The following is a 24,066-nucleotide window of genomic DNA, read 5'->3' on the forward strand; positions in this document are numbered from 1 at the left end:
TGTAAGTAAGTGTGGGGGTGAGTGTGTGTGTCTGTACACGGCTATGTGAACATGGAAAAAATACAAGAGGACTCACACCAGGTTATTAACATGGGTTATGGGGTACAGGATTGCTGATGGTAGGGAATACAGAAAAAGGGGGGAAAGCAAGTTAAGACAGTGAAAACAAGGAGAAATGGTTAATAAAAAATGTAATAAAAGCATACCAACCTGTATGATATAATGATTTATGCACTTATATGAAATTATATAATGTGTGTATGTGTATCACAAAATTAAAAAAAATTAAAAATGCAAGTCTAATCAGTTCATTCTTCCACCTTAAAACATGTCAGTGGCTCCCTGCTCCCCTATGGATCAATCCAGAATCTTTAGCCTGGGCCTCTTCCTACTCTCCTGTAAAACAGTTCCCTCTTCCGTCTGTGTCACAGACACACATTTCCCAGTTTTTCGCCTCCTTGTAGATCCCTAGCCTACCTCTGCTCTGCAGTTAACATGCTTCTCTTCGGCTCTTTACATGTGCTCTTCTCCTCTGTTAAAGATATTTGACCCCTCTTCTTTTCTTGGATGGACTCTTACTCATTTTTGTAGGTCTCAGCTTAAACATCAGTTTCCCAGGGGGCTTTTGCTGACCGATCTCTGTTTCAGGTAACCTGATATGTATTCCCACAGTTCTTTGTCCTTACTAACACTATGTTTTCTTACTAGCCTCTTTTTCCAAACTTTGCTCAGATTTTCCCAGCTGTAGATTACTGCTTATATGTTGTATCTGAATTGGATAAGAACCTGTAGCAGGGGTCTGGATCTCATAACTGGGGGAGGTGGAATCACCTCTCCAACCCGCTGGACATCCCATGTTTCTCTTAGCTGTGAGAAGCCCTGTTAGTTTTCCAAGGGAAGCAGTTTATGCCACCACAAGGTGTTAGTGAGGTATGGATGCCTTCCGCAGCACTGTCTCAGGGTATCTCCCTTGGGTCCCTCTCCTCTGGCCACCTGCATTTGTTGGTGCTCAGGGCCCCCTTCTCTGTTCCTGCCCCCCAGAGAGGATTCTGTGGGTAGAAGAACCCTAGTTACTGTGACTGATAGAATCTGCCCAGCACTGTCCTCATTCTCTGGAACTGAGAAGAGATTACAGTGAGGGTGACTGTAAAATCCAGAATGTGTCTGGGGGCAGCTGGAGCTGACACTTCCTTTAGCCCCAGAGAGCTAACCAATACAGGCATGAAGGAGTTAACACAGGGCACACTCCAGGGAGGGCACAACAACCAAGTTTATTAAGGATTATCTTGTTTCATGTTTCCAATTAAAGACGTTTATGAGAAAAAAAATTCATATGAAGAGAAGAGAAAGATAGTTCAGTTCATTTTCAAAGTGTATTGTTAATAAATTATTACTTTTATAATAATAGCCTTATTTTTTTAAGTAGTTGCATTTCTATATTCACAAAAAGAGGGACAGGAAGAAAGGATTGACTCTGTTTTTCCAGAAAAGATCCAGGGAAGCCAAATTCCCATCCAGGTCATCGCCCTTGATAAGCTTAGATAAAACATTCAGATTTGAAAATGAAAAGAAAATGTGGAAATAAATTACACTACATGGATCTTTGAATCCTGGGGAGTGTTAATTCTAAGAGCTTTTTATATTAAATAACCTGAGCTTCCCTGTCACATTGGCGGTCACTCTGTCCTGTACAGAGAGGATTGAGTTGGATAATGACTCCCATTAGCACTGGGGGAGGTTCCACATGTAAATCCCTTACAAATGGGAAAGTGAATAGAGAGTGTCCTGCTTCGGAAATCAACATAGCTTGGGTGTTAGATTTTTCTCCTAGAAGAGTGCCCTTGGTGGATTGTTATCTTTCAAGTGGGGGAAGCAGGCAGCTCTCAGCCCACTGTGCTTGCCTGCTTTTTCTTCTCATCAGGATTGTCCAGCATCTGCAGCCTTTTCTCCAGTCTCTGTTTCCATTCTTCTCTGAGCCTGAGGAGGGAAAAATATAAACGGTTAGTGCTTTTGTCTCCGTATCTGCTGGTCCAATTGAGGTTTTGTTTTTGTTTTTGTTTTCCTTCTAACAAATATTTTTAAGAGAAACAGATGGCTTTTACAAATTAATGAAGAAAAAAATCAATAGATAAAAGAGCAAAATCTATGAATATATAGTTTTATAAATTTGTTCCTTCCTAAACTGATGTGTGGATTCAATGTAGCATCAAACAAAATCCCAGCAAACCTTTTTGGTAGAAAACGACAAGCTGACTCTAGATTTTATATGGCAAGGCAAAAGAACTAGATTAGGAACAATTCTGAAGAAGGAAGTTGGAAGACTCTCATTATTTGATTCTGTGACTTAATATAAAGCTATCATAATCAAGACAGTATGACACTGGTGAAGGAACAATTAGGTCAATGGAACAGAATAGAGTCCAGAGATAAATATACCCAAATACAGTCAATTAATTGTTGACAAGAGACAAAGGCAACTTAGTGGAGGAAGGAATTTTTTTTTAAAACAAATGGTGCTGGAGCATCATACATGCATATTTTAAAAATGGGTTTTAGAGGTACCTGAGTGGCTTAGTTGGTTAAGTATCTGCCTTCTGCCTTCAGCTTGGGTCATAATCTCAGGGTTTGGGGATGAGCCCCACATGGGGCTCCCTGCTCAGTGGGGAGTCTGTTTTTCCCTCTCTCTTTGCCTCTCACCCCACCTCTCACCACTTGTGCTCTCAGCTCTCTCTCTTTCAAATAAATGGATGAAATCTTTAAAAAAAAAAAAGGACTTTAATCCATACTCCACATCTTATACAAAATTAACCTAAGTATAAAATGTAAGACTAAGACTTCTAGAGAAAAAAAAACAAAACCGTTAAATAATATCTTCATTATTTCCCTTGGGTTAGGAAAAAATTCTTAGATACAACACAAAAAGCATGATTCACAGAAAAAAAGAAAATTTGGGTCTTTATCAAAATTAAAAATTTGCTCTGTGAGACACTGTAAAAGAGAATAAAAGTGAGCCATAAATGGAGAACATATTTGCAAAGCACATATCTGTTAAGAGACTTGTTTCTAGAATATATAAAGTTCAAACTAAATGTGAAGAAATAAAACAATGTAATAGGCAAAAAATTTGAACAGACATTTTACCAAAGAAGTTGTATGGATGGCAAATAAACACATAAAAGTAATGCTTAACATAACTAGGAAAATGCAAATTAAAACTACAAGGAGGTAACACTAACCTCATAGAATGACCCAAACAAAAAAGAAGAACAACAAAAAAGTCCCCTCCTAATCCCTTCTCCCCAAAAAAACCCCAACAAAATTTTAAAAACCCTTAAAACAAAACTCAAATCAAGTGTTGGTCAGAATGCTGAGTAACTGGAGCTCTTTTACATTGTGGTGAAAATGCAAAATGGTATAGTCAGTTGGGAAAATGATTTGGCATTTATCATATGACCAAGCAATCTTAATCCTGGGTATTGACTCAAGAGAAATGGAGACCTATGTTTTACAGAAATCTGTATGCAAATGTTTACAGCAGTTTTACTCATAATCATCAAAAACTAGAAATGACCTAAATGTCCTTCAAGTGGGGAGTGGATCACCAAACTGTGATATGTCCACACAACAGAATAGTAGCAACAATAAGGAATAGATAACAGATATGCACAACAATAATTAATCCCAAATATATTTTGCTGAGTAAAAACAGCCAGACTTAAAGACTACATACTATATCCTTCATTTATGGAATTCTGGAAAAAGCAAAACTATAGGGATAAAGAACAGATGAGTGGTTGCCAGGGATTGGAAATTGGTGGAGGAATTGACCACAAAGGAGCAGCATGAGGGATTTTTCAGAGTGATGGAACTATACTATATCTTGATTGTGGTAATTACATGACTCTAAGCATCTGTCAAAACTCATAGAACTATATATATACACATGAAAAGAAATGCATGGTGCTTATAAATCAATTGAGAAAAAGAAAATCTATAGTAAAATGGGCAGAGGATATAAAATGGCTGTACCAGAAGAAATCCAGCTGTTTCCTATACATATAAAAAGGTGTCAACCAAACTTATAATTAATTAAATTCAGTTTAAAACAGTGAGATGCCATTTTTCACCTGTCAGATTAACAATGATTAAGAGTTTGACAACACACAGTGTGAGCAATTATGGAAATCGGCACTCCCATACTCAGGGTGGGAGTTTAAATCAATACAACATCTTTGGAAGACAAGAAGTCAAGAAGTCAGGAGCCCCTGGGTGGCACAGCCGTTAAGCATCTGCCTTCGGCTCAGGGCGTGGTCCCGGCGTTATGGGATTGAGCCCCACATCAGGCTCCTCCACTAGGAGCCTGCTTCTTCCTCTCCCACTCCCCTGCTGTGTTCCCTCTCTCGCTGGCTGTCTCTATCTCTGTCAAATAAATAAATAAAATCTTTAAAAAAAAAGAAGTCAAGAAGTCAAAATTAAACAACAAAGAACTCATCTTTTGACTTAATATTTTCATTTTATGAACTTATTCCATAATTCTTATCCACTATGCAAAAATGTATGTGCAAGTATTCTTATTACAACATTGTTTGTGAAGCCAGAAAATGAAAAACAACCTAAGTGTTCTTTGATGTGATTGGTTAAATCAACTGTTAACATCACTATAATGGAAAACATTAAAGAAGAACTGAATGTGCTTATATAGAAAAACTTCTGGGTAAGTTAAAAAAAACAAGGTGCAGATTAGTGAAGATAGTGTAGTCTCATTTTGCATAAAAATATAGCACACATATTTATTTGCTTATTCAAATTGAAGCTTTGGAGAAAGATACACAGGGAACTTGATGTCAGCTTTCCCTGGAGAGCTGGTCTAGGAGCCTAAGTAAGAAGGATACTCACTTCTAATATATGAGCATTTCATACTCAGCGTATGTGTTCATTTCATAAATATAAAGATAACCAAAATGAAAAGATTGGGTAATGTTATTAGTTCTCTAGAGCCGCCATAACAAAATACACAGACTGGGGGGGTTAAACAACAGAAATTTATTTTCTCATAGCTCTGGAGGCTGGAAGTCCTAGACCAAGGTGTCAGTAGATTTGGTTTCTCCCAATGCCTCTCTCCTTTGCTGGCAGATGGCCTTCTTGCTTCATTCTCATGTGACCTTTCCTCTGGGTGTGTGTGCATTCCTGGTGTCCCTTTGTGCATCCTAATCTCCTCTTCTTAGGACATCAATCAGATTGGATTACGCCCACACTAAAGGTCTCACTCTTTTAAAGGCCCTATAACCGAATACAGTCACACTCTGAGGTACTGGGGGTTAGGACTTTAACATGAATTTGAGGGGATACAACTCAGTTCATAACATTGCTAAAGCAGAGTAATGCATGCTTACTGCAGGAAAATCAGAATATACCAAAAAGGATTTAAAAGTTGGATTCAACCTTAATTTTTCACTCATAAATAACCGTAAAATGAGTGTAATAATACTTAATACTTTTTTCACATACCCATCTATTTTCCTTGGAAAGATTCCTAGAAGCCAGTACGTTATTAAAAATATTTTGAAGCCTTTAGGCACCTATTACTGTTCAGCTCCTGGAAGCTTCTCACTTAAAACTCTGCTCAATTATAGGCCCAGGAAAGAATGTAAAGAATCTGGAGTGTCCACCTGTTGTTAGGTAACTTAACTTAGCTTAATGCTTGAGCATATTAGCAACCAAGGATTGAAAGTTGAAGTATTGAGAGAAGAATTAGGGATATGGGGAATAATGTTAAGACATTGGTTATATCCTTATTCTACCTCAAGTTAAAGTGACGGACATAAAAATAACAGTTTGCTTGTTTGAATGGTGAGATAAAACATGGAATGGCTGCTCTCCGATAAGCAGGCAGCAGCTTCACAGCTCTTTGCACACTTTACTTAGGAAGTGATGATTTATTGAACTTATATGACCTTCTGTTGATACCCACCTATTAGTAATTTTCAGAAGCTGTGTTTCTTCATTATGCTTATTAAGTATGCATCTTGTATTTTAACTTGTAACCAACTTCCAGGCCCACAATCTCCCTTTATTAAGGATCTCTAAAAGGGTCTTTAACTAAATCACGCACATGACTTTTGTGATTGAGATCTTTTAAAGTTCACTAATGACTGTTTTTAAAGAAATTCCTGTGTATTTCATGGAACTTGATGAACTTCTTAATATAATGTGAACTCATTCACTAATTAAAGGGGCTTTAACTTTTCCTGGAAATAGTGGGCGTGAAAACGTGCCACTCAGAGATGCTGCTGTGGGGAGCATAGCTAACTTCGCATCTGCAACTACTTCCCGTCTACACCTGCCCCAAGCATTTGCACCAAGACCAAACCTTTCTTGGGCTATCGTCTCAGCCAGTGACTGAGCACACCAGAGGTACTAATGCAGGCCTCTCTCTGCAAGGTGCAGAACTTCTTCAAACAGTTGCCTATGACTCAAGGACTTCCCATTAGTCTGGCCAAAACTTTATTAGGCTTATTCTGCTGCCTAACCCAGCTCCACTTCCTTCCCTTTCTCTTTCATGGAGGTCAGACCTCTATCACAGTCTGATGACTCTCCTTAACTTCTCTGGCTCTTCCGAGTGGGGTGCTATTAGTTTGTGAGGACAATTATTAATTTTTTAGGGATTTCGTAAGCTGATTATTAAATATAAACATTATTAAGAGTAAATTATAAAATTACAATTAAATTATATTAATTTTAATCTATTAAATTTATTAAGATTATTAATTTAATGTTATATTAATTATATTAATTCTTAATTATATTAAAACAGTCATAACTATGTGAAAGTCATCAGTTTCTAGTTATTTTACTGCATTTTATAATAATCTATGATCTTCAGGTTATTTAGGCCTATTACATTTATATGGTGAAATTATTATATGATGGGATGCCACTGCCTTCTCAGCTCATCTTCATTGATGTCACATCGGTAGCTTGAAATAGACCATTTACAACATGGATGTTGGCAAACACTACAAATCATGGCCTGGTTTATTGTTTTGTTCATTGTCTGGACAAAGGACTGGCCCTCAGGCCAAATCTGGCCAGCTGCCCGTGTATGTAAATAAAGTTTCACTGAAATACAGTGCTGCCCCTTTGTTTACATATTGTCTACAGCTGCTTTCATACAACAATGACAGAGTTGAGTAGTTGCAACAGAGACCACATGACCCCCCTCATTTAGACTTTTAAAGTGATGGAGACAATTTTAATAATGCTGATTAAATTTAGGAGTGTGCTGTGTTTATAGCTATGACATTGCAAATATCAAACAAATAAATACATGCATACAGATAGATTGTGTAAATATTCTTCCAGGGCTAGAAAACTATCCTTGATCTGACTTACTTGTTAAATTAATAGTAATTAAGTGTTCATTGTCCGATTTTGTCAAATCATGGTTGAATTGCAACTATAGGTTGGCTATGGATGAAAAAGGGTGGCAAAAACCAATAAAAGCATACTATGAAAATCAGTTAGCTATATGGAATTTATAATAAAGAGCATTGTATATTTTCTTAATATTTGTGAATTTTGTGCTACACATCCTTTATACCTGTGAAATTTATGATAAACTTACATATGTATACACACATGTACATTTTCTGCACAGAGAGCCAGTTTTTAAACATTTATTAGCACACCGCAACTTCCTCCCTATTTTTGTCTGACAGGTGTTTCCCCCAATAAATCTCATACCCACCCAATCTTGCCCTTTGCTTCTCACCAAATTAACACATTTGAAACGATGAATTTATTCTAGGAACAGAGTTTAGGAATCTGGGGTTCATGACACATTTATCCACTTTTTATAATGGCTATAACACTATTTATTGGTGAAGGATTCAGGACTCTATCTACCCAAGTTTTCTTTAAATCTTGTTTTCTGAATATTTAGACTGTTTGCTGCCCCTTTCTGATCAACATTATTTATCATTGTGTTGCTTCCATTTATCTTGGGTTCTCAGTAAACTGGTGAATATAAGTGCATATACACACCTTTTATTATGTGGTAAAGAAGGTCAATATGAGAAAGGTAATGCTTAAAAATTGGTGTGCAGACTGAGATACAATAGAGAGCAATACAACCGGCATTTGAAGCTTGAAGATAACATTTTCCCTTATGCCTACAAATATTGACCTCACTTTTCACATGGAGACCAAACAATATTTACTATTTATTATTCTAGATTCATCTAATTTTTGGAGGAGTTGTAGTTAATATATAGGAACACAGATTCTCCCTGAGGAGTATGGGGTTTGACTAGAACACATGATGTTTTTTCTGAGATTCTTAAACTAGAATAGTAATGTCCTAACTGGGAACCTATGATGAGCAGTTGGGCACAAAATTAGATTTTTTAAATCATGTGCGAGGCACATAAATATATGTGTCAGTTTGGATCCTACAAGAAGCAGACTTGCAGGAATCACCCATGAAAAATAAAGGTGGAGAGTGAACCGAAGTGGTCAGGACAGCTTTCAGACTTCCATGCTGGCCTGATCACTGTGGAAGGAGAGGGAGGGGGAAAAATGTGGGTAGGAAGAGCTCCACCCCACAGCATAGTTCTAAAAAAGCTTGGGCTGGGTTGATGGGGAGGCCCTGGGCAAGTTGCCCAGCAGAGGAACTCTGTCATGCAGGAACTGCCCAGAACTAGTTTCCTCTGCCATGCTCAGTCATGGGCTAGGAGCTGTCAGGGTTAAGTGTGGCTTCAGCTCAAGCTCAGTGGTGGATCCAGAAGGGTGGCAGCTAGAGTTCTCAGTCAGTTATGTGCCCCATGGCTAGCTGTCTTGAAGGAGCTCTGAATAGAGCACTTCTGTGGTTTCTACCATATGTAAAGAAGAGTAAAATTTAGTAAAAAATATTTTACTAAAATAATCCCTGTCATCAAAGAGTTTATAGTTTATTGAGTTCTTGATCTCCCAGTCCAGATCTTGGTACTCCGTTACAATCTCTGTACTTCTGTTTGAATACGAAAGGTCAGACAATGATGTTGCTGCTTCTATTCCAGTAAAATAACAGACACGCCTTTATAGTAGTTTTTCCTTAGTAAAGAGAGATGGGCCTGATCCTGGTTTCTTTGTGACCTACAGCTCCCTGGCCTGATGGTGGGGCAGAGCTCCAACAACCAACACAGGCTGACAGCCCTGGCCCTAATGATCTGACCAAGTAAGTTTACTAATCACATTCCCCGTCCTCAGTTTAATGAAAAATCTAATTTTTTTTCTCACTGGTGTTCTTTTTAGACTAAATCTTATTTTATAACAAGTTTGAAACAATGATTTCATCTAGCTAGGAGATTATGAGTTGGATATTTTGTTACCTGCAGCTGAAAGCATCCTGACTGACACAGCTGACAAGCAGGAATCAAGCAGAGGGAGGTGAGTGGTCTTGTGGTGAGGCTTGATAAACCCCTTTTCCCACTCAAGTCCACCAGATTTTATGTCTACCTGATGCTGTGAATTCTGCTAAATTCTGAAGAGGTATTTTGAAGACTATTCTTATACTAAACCACTATTTATATATATATAAGCACTGCACAGTTTCTCAGTTACAGTTACAAGCTGATCATTTAGACTTAGGTGTTCATATAATTTATCATCTAAACTGAAATACTTTTAAAATAAAAGGGAAAATTATAATCTGTAATTATAACAAAATGATAGGTGTATACCTGGACTGTCCGCAAAACCAGGAGGTTTGGTCATCATACCTACAATGCATCTGACTATTCTCAAATTGTCTCCATTAGTTATTTGCAAGCATTTTTCAGCTTCTCTATGGACCAACCCTATGCCAGTTGTGTTGCTTCTTTCTGGCCACACTCAGAGAAAGTAAGAGGTTTCTAGTTCTGGAGTCACTCACCTTTCTTCATGATCTCACAAGGCCTCTGCCAGGTATACCAGTTACCGGGGTAAATAGATGCTCTGCAGCTCTGGCTGAATTCCTCTATCAGTGAGCCTACAGGAGTGTGCTAACAAGCATATCCATGGCAAAACACCTGTTTCCACTCTACCCAGCTCTGGCACAAGGCTTGCTCGTTGGACCAGCAGAGAAGAACATAAAGCAATATTGATTTTGTTCTATCAGCAAAGGGGTTGGTGGAAAATTTTAAGGTTTTTGTCTTCTAGCATTCACTTAGAACATTTCTGTATTGCACAGTGGCTTGAATTTGCCTTTTGTAAGTGGAGAGTAGAATAAAAAAGACAGTGAGTATTATGTATGTATGTTGGGAGAGTGTGCTTATCATGGTGGAGTATGGGGAGGTATAGGCCACAGCACTAGAATAGGGAAGTTCAGGTTTATGACATTCACTGATCTGCAAGTGTATTGGAAGGTACACTATTATTCTGTTTCGAACTGTTTGTTCAGATCATCAGGATTTAAACAAATATTCCAACTTTCCGGTTTTGGTGTGAAAATAAATCTGGGATATTTAGCAGAAATAGTAACAAAACCATTAGGTTTTCATTCAGTGTTTGCCAAAATAAGAAAGGCTTTGGGTTTTTTATGCATAGTTGATAAGGGAAACAGCTCTGGTAAGTGAGACTCCAGAACAGAGGGGGGAACCACAGCAAGCTGCCTCTATTCCCCTGCTCTTGAAGATTTTCAGTGCAGAGGCTCTGTTCACATCTTTAAACATTTATTTGTGGGACACAATGATGAAATGTTTCATGATGAGCACATCTTGAAGATTCGTTCTCTTGGTTATAGAAGAGAGAAAAGTGCCCCAACGTAGAAGGGGTCATTTCTGGGGCACATGGGAATCTGGAGAATTATTTGTTTAATCTATTTTAAAATTTAAAAAAATTGTTTGATTTTTTGTGAATGCATTTGTTCTATGCACCATTTGCAGTTGGCTGTCTTTTTCATAACTTTATTTTGTCTAATTACAAAACAGCAGAGCATCCTTATAGAAGCTTTGGAAAAACCAGGAGGACTTATACACACAAAATCTGCCATTCCACCAGTCAAAAATAACTGTTCTTAGTATCTTAGAGTATTTTCTTTTCTTATATATACAGATAGACTGTGTATAGTTTGATAAAAATAAAATGATATTACAAATTACGTTTTTCATTCTGTATCTTGAGAGTTCTGGAAAGGAAGATGTACAAAGAGTTCATCCTGGGATTTGACTCCCAGTGGGTTTGTGGGCCAAGACTTGGAGTGTGAAAGAAGGCGGGAACCACACAACTGACTTTCCTCACTCCCCTGGAACCACCAGGACTGGATGCTCTAATATGTGACTCTTCTGCACGTAAAAAAGCCTGATTTTGCTTGCTGGTTAAACAGGAATGTAGCTGGAATGGTGGCAGAGCTCTTCTTCGGCTATGGAGAGAAACTATTTCCCCTCCAGAGCTAATAAAGGTTTTTAGAAGTTAATGTTGGTTCAACACACGCGAATTACACGTTTTCAGCTCAGCATGATCAGAAACACGGAGGCATAGTGCCTTGTGACTAGCAGAATACTCAGCTGCCCCTCCACAGTGAGTCGGCATCTTAGCAAAACAGACAGCCTGGCTGGGCTGTTCCCATTTTAGGGAGAAAGAACCCAGATAGTTTCTGAAAAGGTGAGTTGATCTGTCTGTTCCAAAGCTCTGCATGTGTGAGGGCAGGTGCTGGCTCTTTTATTCAGAGTGATGTGGTCACATGTGACCTCACATAAGTGTATGTTTCCCTTCGGTAGATTCCTTTGGCAAGAATATCACGTTTACTTGTCAAAGAGAGGAAGACCACATTTTCCTTCCCCCAAGAATATTAATATATGTCATCCCAGATGTGAGATCTTTTATGCTTACATATATCTGTTGACCTAACCTTGAAATTTAGTGTACGTCATGTGCTGGGGATTGCAACAGAGGAGAGGTGAGGAAAAAAATTCTTCGGTTTATCAAGATACAAATAATAGAATCTCACTTTTATTTATACATAAAAAGACTCATCCTTATCTATAAGTCATTAGTTCTCAATAAAGGGTGAATTTGCCATCCAGGGGATAGTTGGTAATGTCAGCAAATATTTTTGTTCTCACATGGGTAGGGGTGTCCTACTGGACTGTACCATTTTGAGGGATGCTGCTAAACATCTTACAAAGCACAGGACAGCCCCCTGCCCCTAAAGAATTATATGGCCCTAAATGTCAATAGTGCTAGGTTGAAAAACCCTGGTATGGGTGGTGGTAAGTCTGAATGAGTAGATGAATTAATCATGTCTTGAATTTTCTGTACTTTATGATGTTTTGACATCTTAAGAAGCTTGCTGGCCATGGAAAGGACTAGCCTTTTCTTAGAGATATCAAAAGGCTTGCTGTGAGCATGTCAACCAATCCTGACTCTGGGCTGCAACCACCTCTAATTCTCACCCATGAAGCCATATTTCCCCTTCCTTAAATGGCCCCAGAGCTAGGTACCAGACTGTTTACTCTGCCTTGCCTTTTGTTCAGAAACTCCAATAAAAGGTCTGGCTTAGATTTTCACCATGCTTCTGTCTTTTGACACCTGGGCAAGACCTGGTGCTTCCTCTGTGGCTCTGCATGGTATGTGGTGACCCTTTCTCTAAGACCTGTGAATATAAGAAGCTTCTTCCAGGTCTTGTTTTCCTTTCTTCTCATGGCTTCACTGACTTCACCATACCATATTGGATATTTGCATTTTTAGAACAGTGATAATGAAAATAATTCAGTCTCCCATCTTCACATCTGGTATATTTCTACAGAAATCTAATTTAAAAATAGTAGAGAAATAATCCACATACTTTCTCAGGGCGCTCCTTCCCTGACGATCTTCTTCCAGTTCTCTGTAACAAGTCTGTTTGCTAATTTCTTTTTCCCAGAAGCTTTTGAGCTCATGACAAGTTTCACAGCAGAAGACTTCCCGACGGATATATTGATTATTCATCCCCTGAAAAACAGAAGAAAAAAAATCCCAGTTTTCAAATAAAGCCACTCTAATTTTGGAGTGATGAAAGGTGAATTTGAATCCAGCCCTTGCCATTTACACTTTTGTTGACTGTAGACACATTACACAGTCACCATGATTTTGTTTCCTCGCCTGCAAATGGGAATAATAATGGTTCTGTCAGAAAATATAGTAAAAAAATTGAAATGAACAAAAATAAAAAGGATGTCTAATAACCCTTACAGACTATCTGACTCTACAGAGGCCTGCCCATTTTATTGTCTTTGAGCTACTTTATAACTCTGAAATTATAGAAAAAATACGGTAATGCAAATGATTCTTGAACATAGAGATTCAAATAAATTTTGTCTAAGGGAATGCAATTGATAGCTGTGTGGATACCAAGCAATTTTAATCTACTTCTAAATTCACTTAGTGTTTGTGATAGCCTACATATGTGTTCTTTTTATTATTCTTTTTGAATTAGTTGTAATATCTTACTAGTTTTCTCATAAGTTAAATAAAATATTTGATTCATATTCATTTTATATTTGTATGATACTTATGATTTTAACTTGAAGAAATGATCCTTAACAGTCACTCCACAGTTGTGTGTGTATGTATACAAAATGAAACGTACGTGCAGAAGCTCTAAGTACAATATATGGCAAATAGGTAATCAATAGATGTTATGCTCTTTCCATCTTTCCTCGCAGAATAACAATCACCTTTGCCATTTATTGAGCACATAATATGTGATAGGCCTTCTATGCACACTTGTATTTGATCCTTCCTACAACTCTGGGAGCTGGGTGATTCTGCACTCATTGTTCAGATGAGTCAACTGAGAAATAGAATTTGCCTATATCCTCATAGCTGAACATGGGATGGTGGAATTTGAACCTAGGTCTGTCCATTTTCAAAATGGATACTCTTGGTTCTGAGATTCTCATCACAAGAAATGGTCGCCATATCTGGAAATGGCCACATCCAGAGCAACCTTGTGTGGCATGTGTGTGTGTCCCATGAAAGTGCACATTTAATACTCAAAAATGTTCACTTCTTAAGTGAACATTGCTCATTTTCCCGGTCTTAGTGTCTGTGGAAGGCAGGTAGATGTGAAGGACAGCGGAAAAGATCTTTCTCTGACTGTTGGTGAGCACCTGCTCAGAGAAGAGCTTTGGCCCTGACTGGAGATGGCGAAGGACTTGGGCCTTACTGTTTTGCTATTGTTTTTGATATCTTGAAACATATAATAGGTTCTTAGTTATTCTTCATTAAATTAAATTAAATGACCCTTGCCAAGTTAATTTTTTTTCTAAAGAAAGCTGGCCTGGAATTGCCAACAGCCTTTCTGAAGTATCTCAGATGCTGAGCAAAAGTCTGGAGGGTGACTTTCGCACTTTCTGAGTAGGGAACGTGCTCAAACCTATTGGCCTTCTGCAGTCTCAGGAGGTGTCGTGCCCTAGAAAGCCTCTCCAGGTTTTCTCTAAGCCTTACTTGAGTTCTGAAGCTCCAGCCTGGAGATAGCAAATGCTCCATCTTTTAAGAGCGTATTTCCCACTTATTTTCTCCCCCAGGCTAATGGATTCAGTGCACAGAATTCTAATAAATTCTTAGTCATTTGATGTTAAAGGGGTTGTTAAAAATATATAGCAGCATTCATAGAACTAGAGTATAGATGTGTGTTCCCCTATAGCAATTAGGTTTCCTACGGATTTAGTTCAAGCTGCCGAGGTGTCCTAAGTTTTCTCATTTTCCTCATGTGACTCTACCTATATAAATGTTACATAAGAAAATAGTGCTTGCTTAGAACAGGCAAGTTTGCAAACTTGCAACTTAAGTAGACCAAAAGTAATGCATGACTTATTCACACGTTCCTTTATTACACGATGCTCCTAAACATTTTAGTTCATATTAGATATTCCGTATTCAGAGAAAGGATGGTTTGGTTACATAGGTACTCACTGGAATTTCTTTCTTTTCTTGAAATTTAGAATTAACATTTTTCTAAATAATTTTTCATTAAAAAAAAGAAGCCTATGCAGGTACAAAGACTACTCACATCATCCTGTCATTTCACATCCGCCCCATTTGGGATGAAGGTATGGAAGGAAGATTTATTCTAGCAGTCACCATAGTTGCATAATTATGAGCTAGTTTAAGAGAAACAGAAGAAAACAGGGTGGTGTCCATACACTAAAGGAATAAATTAAATCCAGGTGAGCCCAAAGGAAATCAGGGCAGGCTCCAAAGAATCTGATACATGTTGGTTCTGCTTCCTGTTCCCTTTGGGTTAGGAAGCACTTTGGGGGCTGCGACCTTTGGCTGTGACTCTTCAGAAGAAGTCATGAATTTAGATACTCTCAGTGGCCAGGCAGGCGTCATATAGGAGTGAAGCTACTGCACTGTAGTGACAGTGGGGTGGGCACTGGGCATTTTGTTATGCCAAAAAGCAAAAAAAGTGAAAAATACATGGGGGGCATTGCAAAAAGACAGAGGAGCCAACTTGAAAGAGCTTGCAATCACAAAGCAACAAAATACATAACCTGATTATTAATTATAACCCAAAGAATGAATCCAAACTGATATAAATTATTTTAAAAAATTAATGAGGGTGAAGGGACAACTATTTCTTCCAGAAGAATTCTGATGAGTAAATATAGAAGGATAGAGGGAAATAGAAAATCACCATGAAAACACCCCAGCAATAATCGCAATAGGCAGGATCCATTGATGAATAATAAAATTAGTGATGAAACTTTAAGGATAAACAGTATATTTGTACAGCCTCAAAAATATCCCTCCCCAAATTTACTAACTATTGTGTTTTTAACATATGATCACAGGTAGGGTTGAATCCCCCTCTGTTTGCATCTGGGATGACTTGGTGACTGACTGACGTGAAAATAATAACTTCACGGGGGAGAAAAAAGCACCACTCTACCCATGTGATGAAGGCTCATATCACTGGCAATGAGCAACGTTGATATTATATGCCCCCAATATAGTTTGATAGAGGGGCACATTGCCTCTGTAATATACCTCCTCTAACACCATAAAATTATCTATTTATAAGAAAACTGTAGATAAATTCAAATTTGAGAACATTCTACAAAATATTCATTAAAAGTGTCAAGGTCACAAAAGACAAGGAAACACTGAAAAATTATGTGAATATTGGAGACAAAGGAGACATGATAAATATATGATATATATACACTACCTAAATGCAATGTAGTATCTTGGATTGGATCCTGGAACAGGAAAAAAAAAAAGATGTTAGTGGATCCAAATAAAGTCTGCAGTTAATTTTATTATATGAATGTTAATTTCGGAGTTCTGTTATGTATCTTTGGTTATGTACGATGTTATCATTGGAGTAAACCAGGTGACAGGTTTGCGACTCTGTCTAAATCCAAAATGACTTCAAAATAAAAAGTTAGAAAATAGTCTTTACACAAAAGGATACATCTGACACTATCGGCAGTTGTGAATTATGGGCTATTCTCTTGCTGAGGAATGTTTTCAATGCACACAGAGATATCCTGCTCTGGAGCCGAGAGTGTCATGGAGCAGAGCCCTGCCTGTATCAAGGAAAGAGCCCTGGACTAGGAGGTAGGAGACCTCTATACCCCACATGGGCAAGTTACTTGCCCAATAACAGAACTAAGTCTCTGTTTTCCCATCTGTAAGATGAAATTATATGTACTTTCACAGGGTTAATGAGTTTTCAACTGAAAAGGCTGCTGTGGTAAATATTTAGCACTTGACACAGTAAATGCTTAACAAAATTCTGGGTTGTCTAATTTATATACATAATGTTGATTACCTACAAATCAAAGGCCACAGATTCAGAAGCCTGTGTGGTCTAGATGTGTTTATTTTATTATTATTTATTATTATTATTATTGGTCTAGGTGTGTTTAGAAGGCTCTGTGGCAAATTCTAGAACATATGGTCCATTTGAAGGAGACACAGCCAGTCAGCTCCAACTGACTATTGCCAGTGGAGCACTGTTCAGTGTTACCAGATATTCATTTTCCAAGAGAAGCTGGAAACCCTAATTTTAAAAAATATGTATAACCTCCTTATTTTAAAATGTTAATAATTAATTTAAGACGTTTTAAAGTATTGTATGAAACACCAGAGCTTGTCTCGTGGTGGATTTGGTCTTTTGGTCACCAGTCTTTGAAACCTATAGTAGGTACTGGAGGGGAAAACCTGAATTCCTCATGAACCACGTAGCTATGTCTTAGATTCCAGGACCAACATACACTGGGCACGTGTAAAGTTAAAATGAAACATGGCAAAGCAAAAGCGAACAGAATTTAGCCTCCTCCACCTCCTAGGTCACTGCTAACCACTACAGGTTTATATTGGTCACCTCCTGGTTGTTCCGTTTGATCTCCACCTAATTGGGGCTGGGAGGGAACTGAGAGGCTAGTAAAACCATCCTGCCATGCACAGAGAAGACCCTGGGTCTGCGTCTTCCCAACTCTTCTGAAGCATGAAGAGCTTCCACACCGGCTGAGGTAGGAGTAGGAGCTAGGTCTCCATACCCGTGTCCCATTAACTGGACTCTAAACTACTCTGGAGCAGGGACACTTCTTCATTTGGTGCCCTTCACACAGTGCATTTTGGATTTGCTTGTCCAATAGACAAAACACCTATGATATTTTGTGTTGACACCACTCATCTGGTCAATTAAAAATCTCCAAAGAGGGGTACCTGGGTGACTCAGTCAGTTGTGCCTGCCTTTGGCTCAGGTCGTGATCCCTGGGCCCTGGGTTTGAGCGCCCTGTCAGGCTCTTGCTAGCAGGGAGTCTGCTTCTTCCTCTGCCCCTCCCCCCCTTGTGCACGCATGAAAGCACGCTATCTCTCTCCCTCTTTCTCTCAAGTAAATAAATAAAAATATTTTTAAAAAATCTCCAAAGAATTTTGAGCTAAAAATGATAACTTCTTTAGCAAATTTATATTCTATTCCTATTAAAAACTTTGAAAGGTAAGTTGGCTAAAATACAAAATTTGGCTAAAATATTGTTTCTCTCCTCCCCACCTTTACCAAAATCCCAGCTCAGTGCCTGACTGTCACTACTATTCATTGTTATTTTTTTTCTGAACTAGAAAATCGACTGTGTATCTTTTTAAAAAGAGTAGGCTTTAACCAGATTCCAACTTCCCCAAATCATTGTTTCCAGAAACTTTTTTTTCTTTGTAGCAAATGGGATGTCTGGAACAAATCCTCTTTAATCATCTCTATTGCCCTGATGAGTGAGAATAGTCATGATGGTGTTCTTCCTAATTTCTGTCTCACAGGATGTGCTTTCTAAATAAACTGGATCGTTGTGATCAATAAAGCATAATTCCTTAGAAACTCAAGAGGTGTGAGAGGCAGCTGTGTTGAAATGCACAAATTCAGCAGGAAGGTTGGACTGGGAGGAAGGAACAGTGAATAGGGCTGACAAAGGACAGCAAATAACTGGCACAGTTGGTGGTGGTATTGAAGAAAATAAGACACTTGAGAGGAGAAATATGGAGACTTAGAGGAACATTCACTTTCCTTTTTCTCTCTGAATATTATAGGACAGTGTTTTTCCTTTGTTTCCTTTGTTGTGATGGTCCATATATTTGAGGGTGCATATGATAATTACTGTATGCCATAATTTAGTCAATCTTTCTCAACAGAAAATCTCCCAAATAATTTGGCCAATGGGTTACAAAGTTTTACATTATCATCAGAGATGGTCTTTTAAAACTACATTTAAAAAAGTGAATATGGTATGTGCACAGCAGAACACTTTAAAAGTACTGAAGTATACAAAACTAAAAGTCTTTCTCCTCCTTCCCCATTGCTGCTGGGTTTATTTCCTGAAGATATCCGCTATTAATGATGATATTTCCACTTTCATGAAAGCATGTGTACACATACATATGTGTATATAACATTTTCTTTTTTGCAAGTAGGACAATACTATATATGTTGTTCTGCATTTTGCTTTTTTCATGTAAGAAGATATTTCCTCACCAGCCCACATTGTTTTTTATGGTCCCCATTTTTTTGGGATATGCCATTATTTATTTAATCATTCTCATATTGATGGACATTTAAGTTAATTCCTGTCTGGGTCTATTAACAAAAAATTACAGCGAGTCATACATTTTGCTCATATATACAAGTGTATCAGGAGCATAAACTCCTAGAAGTATAATTGCATTAAATGTTGAGTGTATAATATTGCCCTCTGCAGTTACATGAGTGTTGGAATGTTTATGCACATAGAGACCCTCTGCTAAAGAAGTACTTCCAGCCTCCACGAGGGCAAAAAAGACCAATGTATTCAGCTCTTAGTGAAAAGGCACAAGCACAGTCTCTGGTCCTGTACTCAGGAGAACATACTTGAATGCGCCACCTCAAGGTAGACCATGGAAAGTAGTTGGCGCTTACTTGCAATGATGTGGATGGAACTAGAGGGTATTATGCTAAGCGAAATAAGTCAATCAGAGAAAGACAATTATCATATGATCTCACTGATATGTGGAATTTAAGAAACAAAACAGAGGATCATAGGGGAAGAGAGGAAAAAATAAAACAAGACGAAACCAGAGAGTGAGACAAACTGTAAGAGACTCAACAAACTGAACGTTGCTGGAGGGGAGAGGGATGGAGGGATGGGTTAACTCGGTGATGGATGTCAAGGAAGGCACGTGATGTAATGAGCACTTGGTATTATATAAGACTGATGAATCACAGGCCTGTACCTCTGAAACCAATAATACACCATATGTTAATTAATCAAATTTAAATAAAAAATGTAAAAAAAAAGAAAGTAGTTGGCACTTAAATTTGTTGAATTAATGAATAAACAATCATGGTATACTGATTTACAGACAGTATGTCTTTTAATTAAATTATGCTTAACACGTAAAAAGAATTCATCGTTTAAACAAATATAAATTTTAACCAGTTTTATTGCATGCTTGTGTTAATAGGAAAGATACATAGTTTGAGATAAGTAAAAAGAAATGCTCAAAGTTCTAACTGTGGATATTCTGAAAGGGCCAGCTATAATTCTATTTCTCCTATTTTCTTTGGATGATATTTGGCTTATAGCTATTTCAATCATATTATTACTAACATATAGTTATTTATCTATATATTCAAAAATTTTTTTTAATTTTATGAGTGTCATTTCCTGTTTAAAATGTTTCTTTTTTAGATTTTGGCAAAGATTTGCACTGTCCTACAATCTCAAGGTCATTTGAGCCTAATTAATGGCAGAATCAGACAGTATCTTTTCCGGGACATTGCAGCCTCACTTGTGAGAGACAGCTCTGAATAAATTCCACTTCATTCTCCTCATCTGTGAACTGAGGTTCATTGAGTTTCCCTCCAGCTCTAATAGTCTGGGAAATCCATCAGCATCAAGGTCAAGGGAATAATCTGTGTTTTCAACATTACAGGGGTTTGTATTTCAGTTTCTTCGCCCCAAATGAGAAATCTAGCTGCCTTGCACATAAGGAAAGGACAAATACCAGTAATTAGGCCTTTAGCAAAAGTGGGCTATTCTCTGATAAATGAGCAGCTCTATTTCTCTGCATCCCCCATAGCAAAATGTGTTTGTTTTTTTAACTAGAGTTTATATGTATTGAGAGGATTAGTTTTATTTGCAGTAACTCATTTCCAATTTGATAAGTCAAAATCCCAATGACAATTATTAAATTTACTTTACAGATTAATTTTCACTTCAAGAATAACTCCCTCTTAAATAAATATTACTATAATCAAATAACATTTATTAAACCTTGACTTTGCGTGAGACTCATGTACTTACGTCTGTATAACTAGGGACCACACAATGGCCAATCACAGAAAATAAAACAAAAGAAAATTCTCCAGTTTAATTTCTTCAGTGTCAGGTTACTCAGTCAAGTAACAACCCCAAATTAAAGATTAACCTTCCTGACTGTCAGTTTTCCAAGAAGCCTCCATAGTTTGGGGAACTACAGTGAATGTTTCCATCAATATGAAGTTACCCATCAATCAATATGAGATATATTCTGTATTTTATTTAATCTTAAGAGAGCCTTGCTCAGTGAGATCGACACTAATTTTTTTTCATACTCTTTAACTTGAAATCTATGCATTGTTGACATGCAGAAATCAGAGATGGAAAGCCTCTGTCTAAACTTATTCTCAAACCAGTGCAAAGTGGGGAGAAAATGAGCCCAAGTGGCCAACATAGGACAAAAGTATAAGGATTGTATCTCAGGGGCGCCTGGGTGGTGCAGTTGTTAAGCATCTGCCTTCGGCTCAGTGCGTGATCCCAGCGTTCTGGGATCGAGCCCCACATCAGGCTCCTCTGCTAGGAGCCTGCTTCTTCCTCTCCCACTCCCCCTGCTTGCGTTCCCTCTCTCGCTGGCTGTCTCTGTCAAATAAATAAATAAAATCTTAAAAAAAAAAGATTGTATCTCAATTCCCAGCTCCAAATGTGAGCTGTTCCCACATCTGACAACACAAGCTCAACACACTGTACCTTAAAGATGAATTTGCAGGTGAGCTGATATCCTGCTGTAGTGCAAAGTAGGTCAAGTTTCACAGCTCTGCTCCTGACTCCTTGGCTCTGTTTTGTGAAGGCCACAGGCACTGTCTTACAATCTCATTGTTGCAGCCCTTTATATATGGAAGGAGGAATTACAGAAATCCCTGAGCCTTTCAAGGTCATTTGAGCCTAATTAGTAGCAGAATCAGACAATATCTTTTCAGGGATGTTGCAGCCTCACTTGTGGTGAAAGACAGCTCTAAATAAATTCCATCTCTTGCTACCCAACCAGCTCCAAAGGCAGCGAGCTTCTGTTTTGGCCGGTCCCATGAGCGCTATGACTTGGCCTGAACCAAGAGTGACGATTTAGAACATGTACTGGATTATCCATGTGCCTGTCCTTCTGAGACTTGTGAAAAGCCACCCTCTGACCCTCGGTGTGCAAAGGGGACTGGAATGGTGGAAAAAGTCACTCTTGGGTGTAATATTACAGGAAGACTTAGAGAGGCATCTTGTACTTTGGAGCCATTAATCCTTGAATGGAATCTGGTGATGACATATCACGGTCTGCTTAGTTCTCTAACCAGCTGGAGCAGGAATTGACCCCTGGTGAGTGTTTTCCAATAAAATGCATCCAAGTGAGATCGACTTCTCATTTTAGAGTGGCTCTTATCCCGTTACAGGGGAGCACATTTTGTCCTTAGGAAAAACATTTAGAATACTCACTCATCTGATAACAAAAATAGCTCTGGGTTTCATCAAATCCTTCCACCGGGCTATGAATTGCATACCTATTACTTGCTTCAGTGGGTTAGAAATTTATAGTTTACATGACACGTGACAACCTTGACTAATATTGATATTCAAATTTTATCTTGCTGAGGTGGCAATATTTAATGTTGAGTCTATGAAGTGCTTTAATAAGCCAGTTTACTTTCAACTGGATGCCCACTTTAATAGCAGAACCAAATTTTACAGATGAGATTTTTTTTTTCATTAGGAGAGAGAGGAGCTAATTCTGAAACCATTTTACAGGATACCACCTACACAAAAGCAGCCTTATAAGAGAGAAAAACTCAATACAAAATATCTCCAAGGAGCACTTGAAATCACAGGCGTGAAGTTTATACATATACCATTTAAGAAAGTGCAGTGAAATTGAATAACTAGTAGATGACAGATTATAGAAGACAGTCTTTCTTTTCCTACCTCCCTTTCTCACTTTTTCCCCTCCCTCCCTTCCTTCTTTCCTTCCTTCTTTTTTTCCTTCCCTCCTTCCTCTCATTTTCTCTCTGTCTCCCCTCTCCCTCTCTTCTCTTCCCTCCTTCTCTTTATCACTAATATTCCTAAAGCCATGACAATAATTTTGGTTATATGAGATTCCTCGGGTCTTTATTTAAGCCATTAGCAAGATTCCAAGAGAAAGGTTATCAAAAATACTCTTGTGTGGTATTATTTCACCTGGCTGATGGCAATTTTATAAATTTCTAATCCACTAAATGTGGAATTTTGCACAATTAATAATTTGTTATATTTCAAAGAATTAGATTTATGTTCTTCCTAGTTCAACTGAGGTTTTAACCTGTAAGTATCTGTATGTTCAAATTTTGATCTTATTTTTATATTTTATTAGATTGGGAGAAGAGGAGCACAGAGAGGTTAGGTCATACAGCTAGGAAGTGGCAGGATTGGAATCTGAACCCAGGCTGTTCAACTCTCAAGTTCTTACTCAGATGAGATGTTCACTTACAAGGAAGCATGTCTCTTCCCCAAGCCCCGAGTGCTTCCGCTATTCATTCCCCTCCAATAAAGAAAGGGGAAGAAAGAAGAAGAAGACATGACAGAGCATGTGCTCAGGTCAGAGCCCTGCAGAACCCTTCTTCCTGAAAGGTGCATCAGGGCCTGGACAAGGCCCTGACAAGGACAACACAAAAAAAGACTAAATATCAATATGTCTCATGAATTTATATGTAGAAATATCCAATAAAATATTAATAAACTAAAACTAGAAATGTATTTTAAAAATTATACCCCATGGGATTTGTTCTAGTTATATAAGCCTGATTCAACACTTGAAAGAAATTAAAGGGATTTATCTTCTCAAAAGCTAAAGCAGAAAAATAATACGATAATAGCAAATGACTCTAAAAAAGGCACTTGACAAAATCCAACACAAATTCACAATAAAGGTTTTCAACAAACTAGGAATAGAGCGAACTACTACAACTTGATAGAGAGTACCTATAAAACAAAAGCAAAAACAAAACTCTGACAGCTAACATTATGCCCAATAGTGAAATAATGAATGCTTTTCCCGTAAGATACGGAGGAAGGCAGAGATACACATTACACCACTCTAATTCAACGTAGTATTGAAAGTCTAGACATTGCAAAAATTAAAAATCAATTTAAACAATTTATGGAGACCAATGAGAATGAAAACACATCGGTCCAAAACCTATGGGACACTGCAAAGGCAGTCCTAAGAGGAAAAAACATAACCATCCAAGCCTCACTCAAAAGAATAGAAAAATCTAAAATGCAGTTTTTATATTCTCACCTCAAGAAGCTGGAGCTG

At 37.9% G+C, this 24,066-nt stretch overlaps 1 protein-coding gene across 2 annotated transcripts; it reads right to left on the reverse strand.

Annotated features, from left to right (window-relative positions):
- Positions 1-1,256: 1,256 nt before the first annotated feature.
- FAM240B (family with sequence similarity 240 member B) lies at positions 1,257-21,922 on the reverse strand. 2 transcript variants are annotated; one of them, XM_045780914.2, is made up of 4 exons: positions 21,483-21,922; positions 16,172-16,202; positions 12,803-12,948; positions 1,257-1,977 (listed from the first exon to the last, which is right to left on the reverse strand). In XM_045780914.2, exons 3-4 carry the CDS (start codon positions 12,943-12,945, stop codon positions 1,884-1,886), a joined length of 237 nt encoding a protein of 78 aa, XP_045636870.1. In that variant the 5' UTR covers positions 12,946-12,948; positions 16,172-16,202; positions 21,483-21,922; the 3' UTR covers positions 1,257-1,883. The 2 variants fall into 2 exon arrangements, with proteins under 2 accessions (XP_045636870.1, XP_045636869.1); XM_045780913.2 differs by lacking the exon at positions 16,172-16,202 and having other exon boundaries at positions 21,483-21,921.
- Between the last annotated feature and the right edge of the window lie 2,144 nt (positions 21,923-24,066).

Source organism: Ursus americanus, chromosome 34, assembly GCF_024610735.1.
Source record: "Ursus americanus isolate L20-20 chromosome 34, mUrsAme1.1.p, whole genome shotgun sequence".
NCBI classification, from domain to species: domain Eukaryota; kingdom Metazoa; phylum Chordata; class Mammalia; order Carnivora; family Ursidae; genus Ursus; species Ursus americanus.

Bases quoted from the DNA above. Each gene is read 5' to 3' on its own strand.
- FAM240B (XM_045780914.2), bottom strand. From the start codon at position 12,945: ATGAATAATCAATATATCCGTCGGGAAGTCTTCTGCTGTGAAACTTGT. The intron at 1,978-12,802 runs GTATGTGGATTA...TTCCCTCCTCAG, and splicing joins GGAAGGAGCGCCCTGAGAAA to GCTCAGAGAAGAATGGAAAC.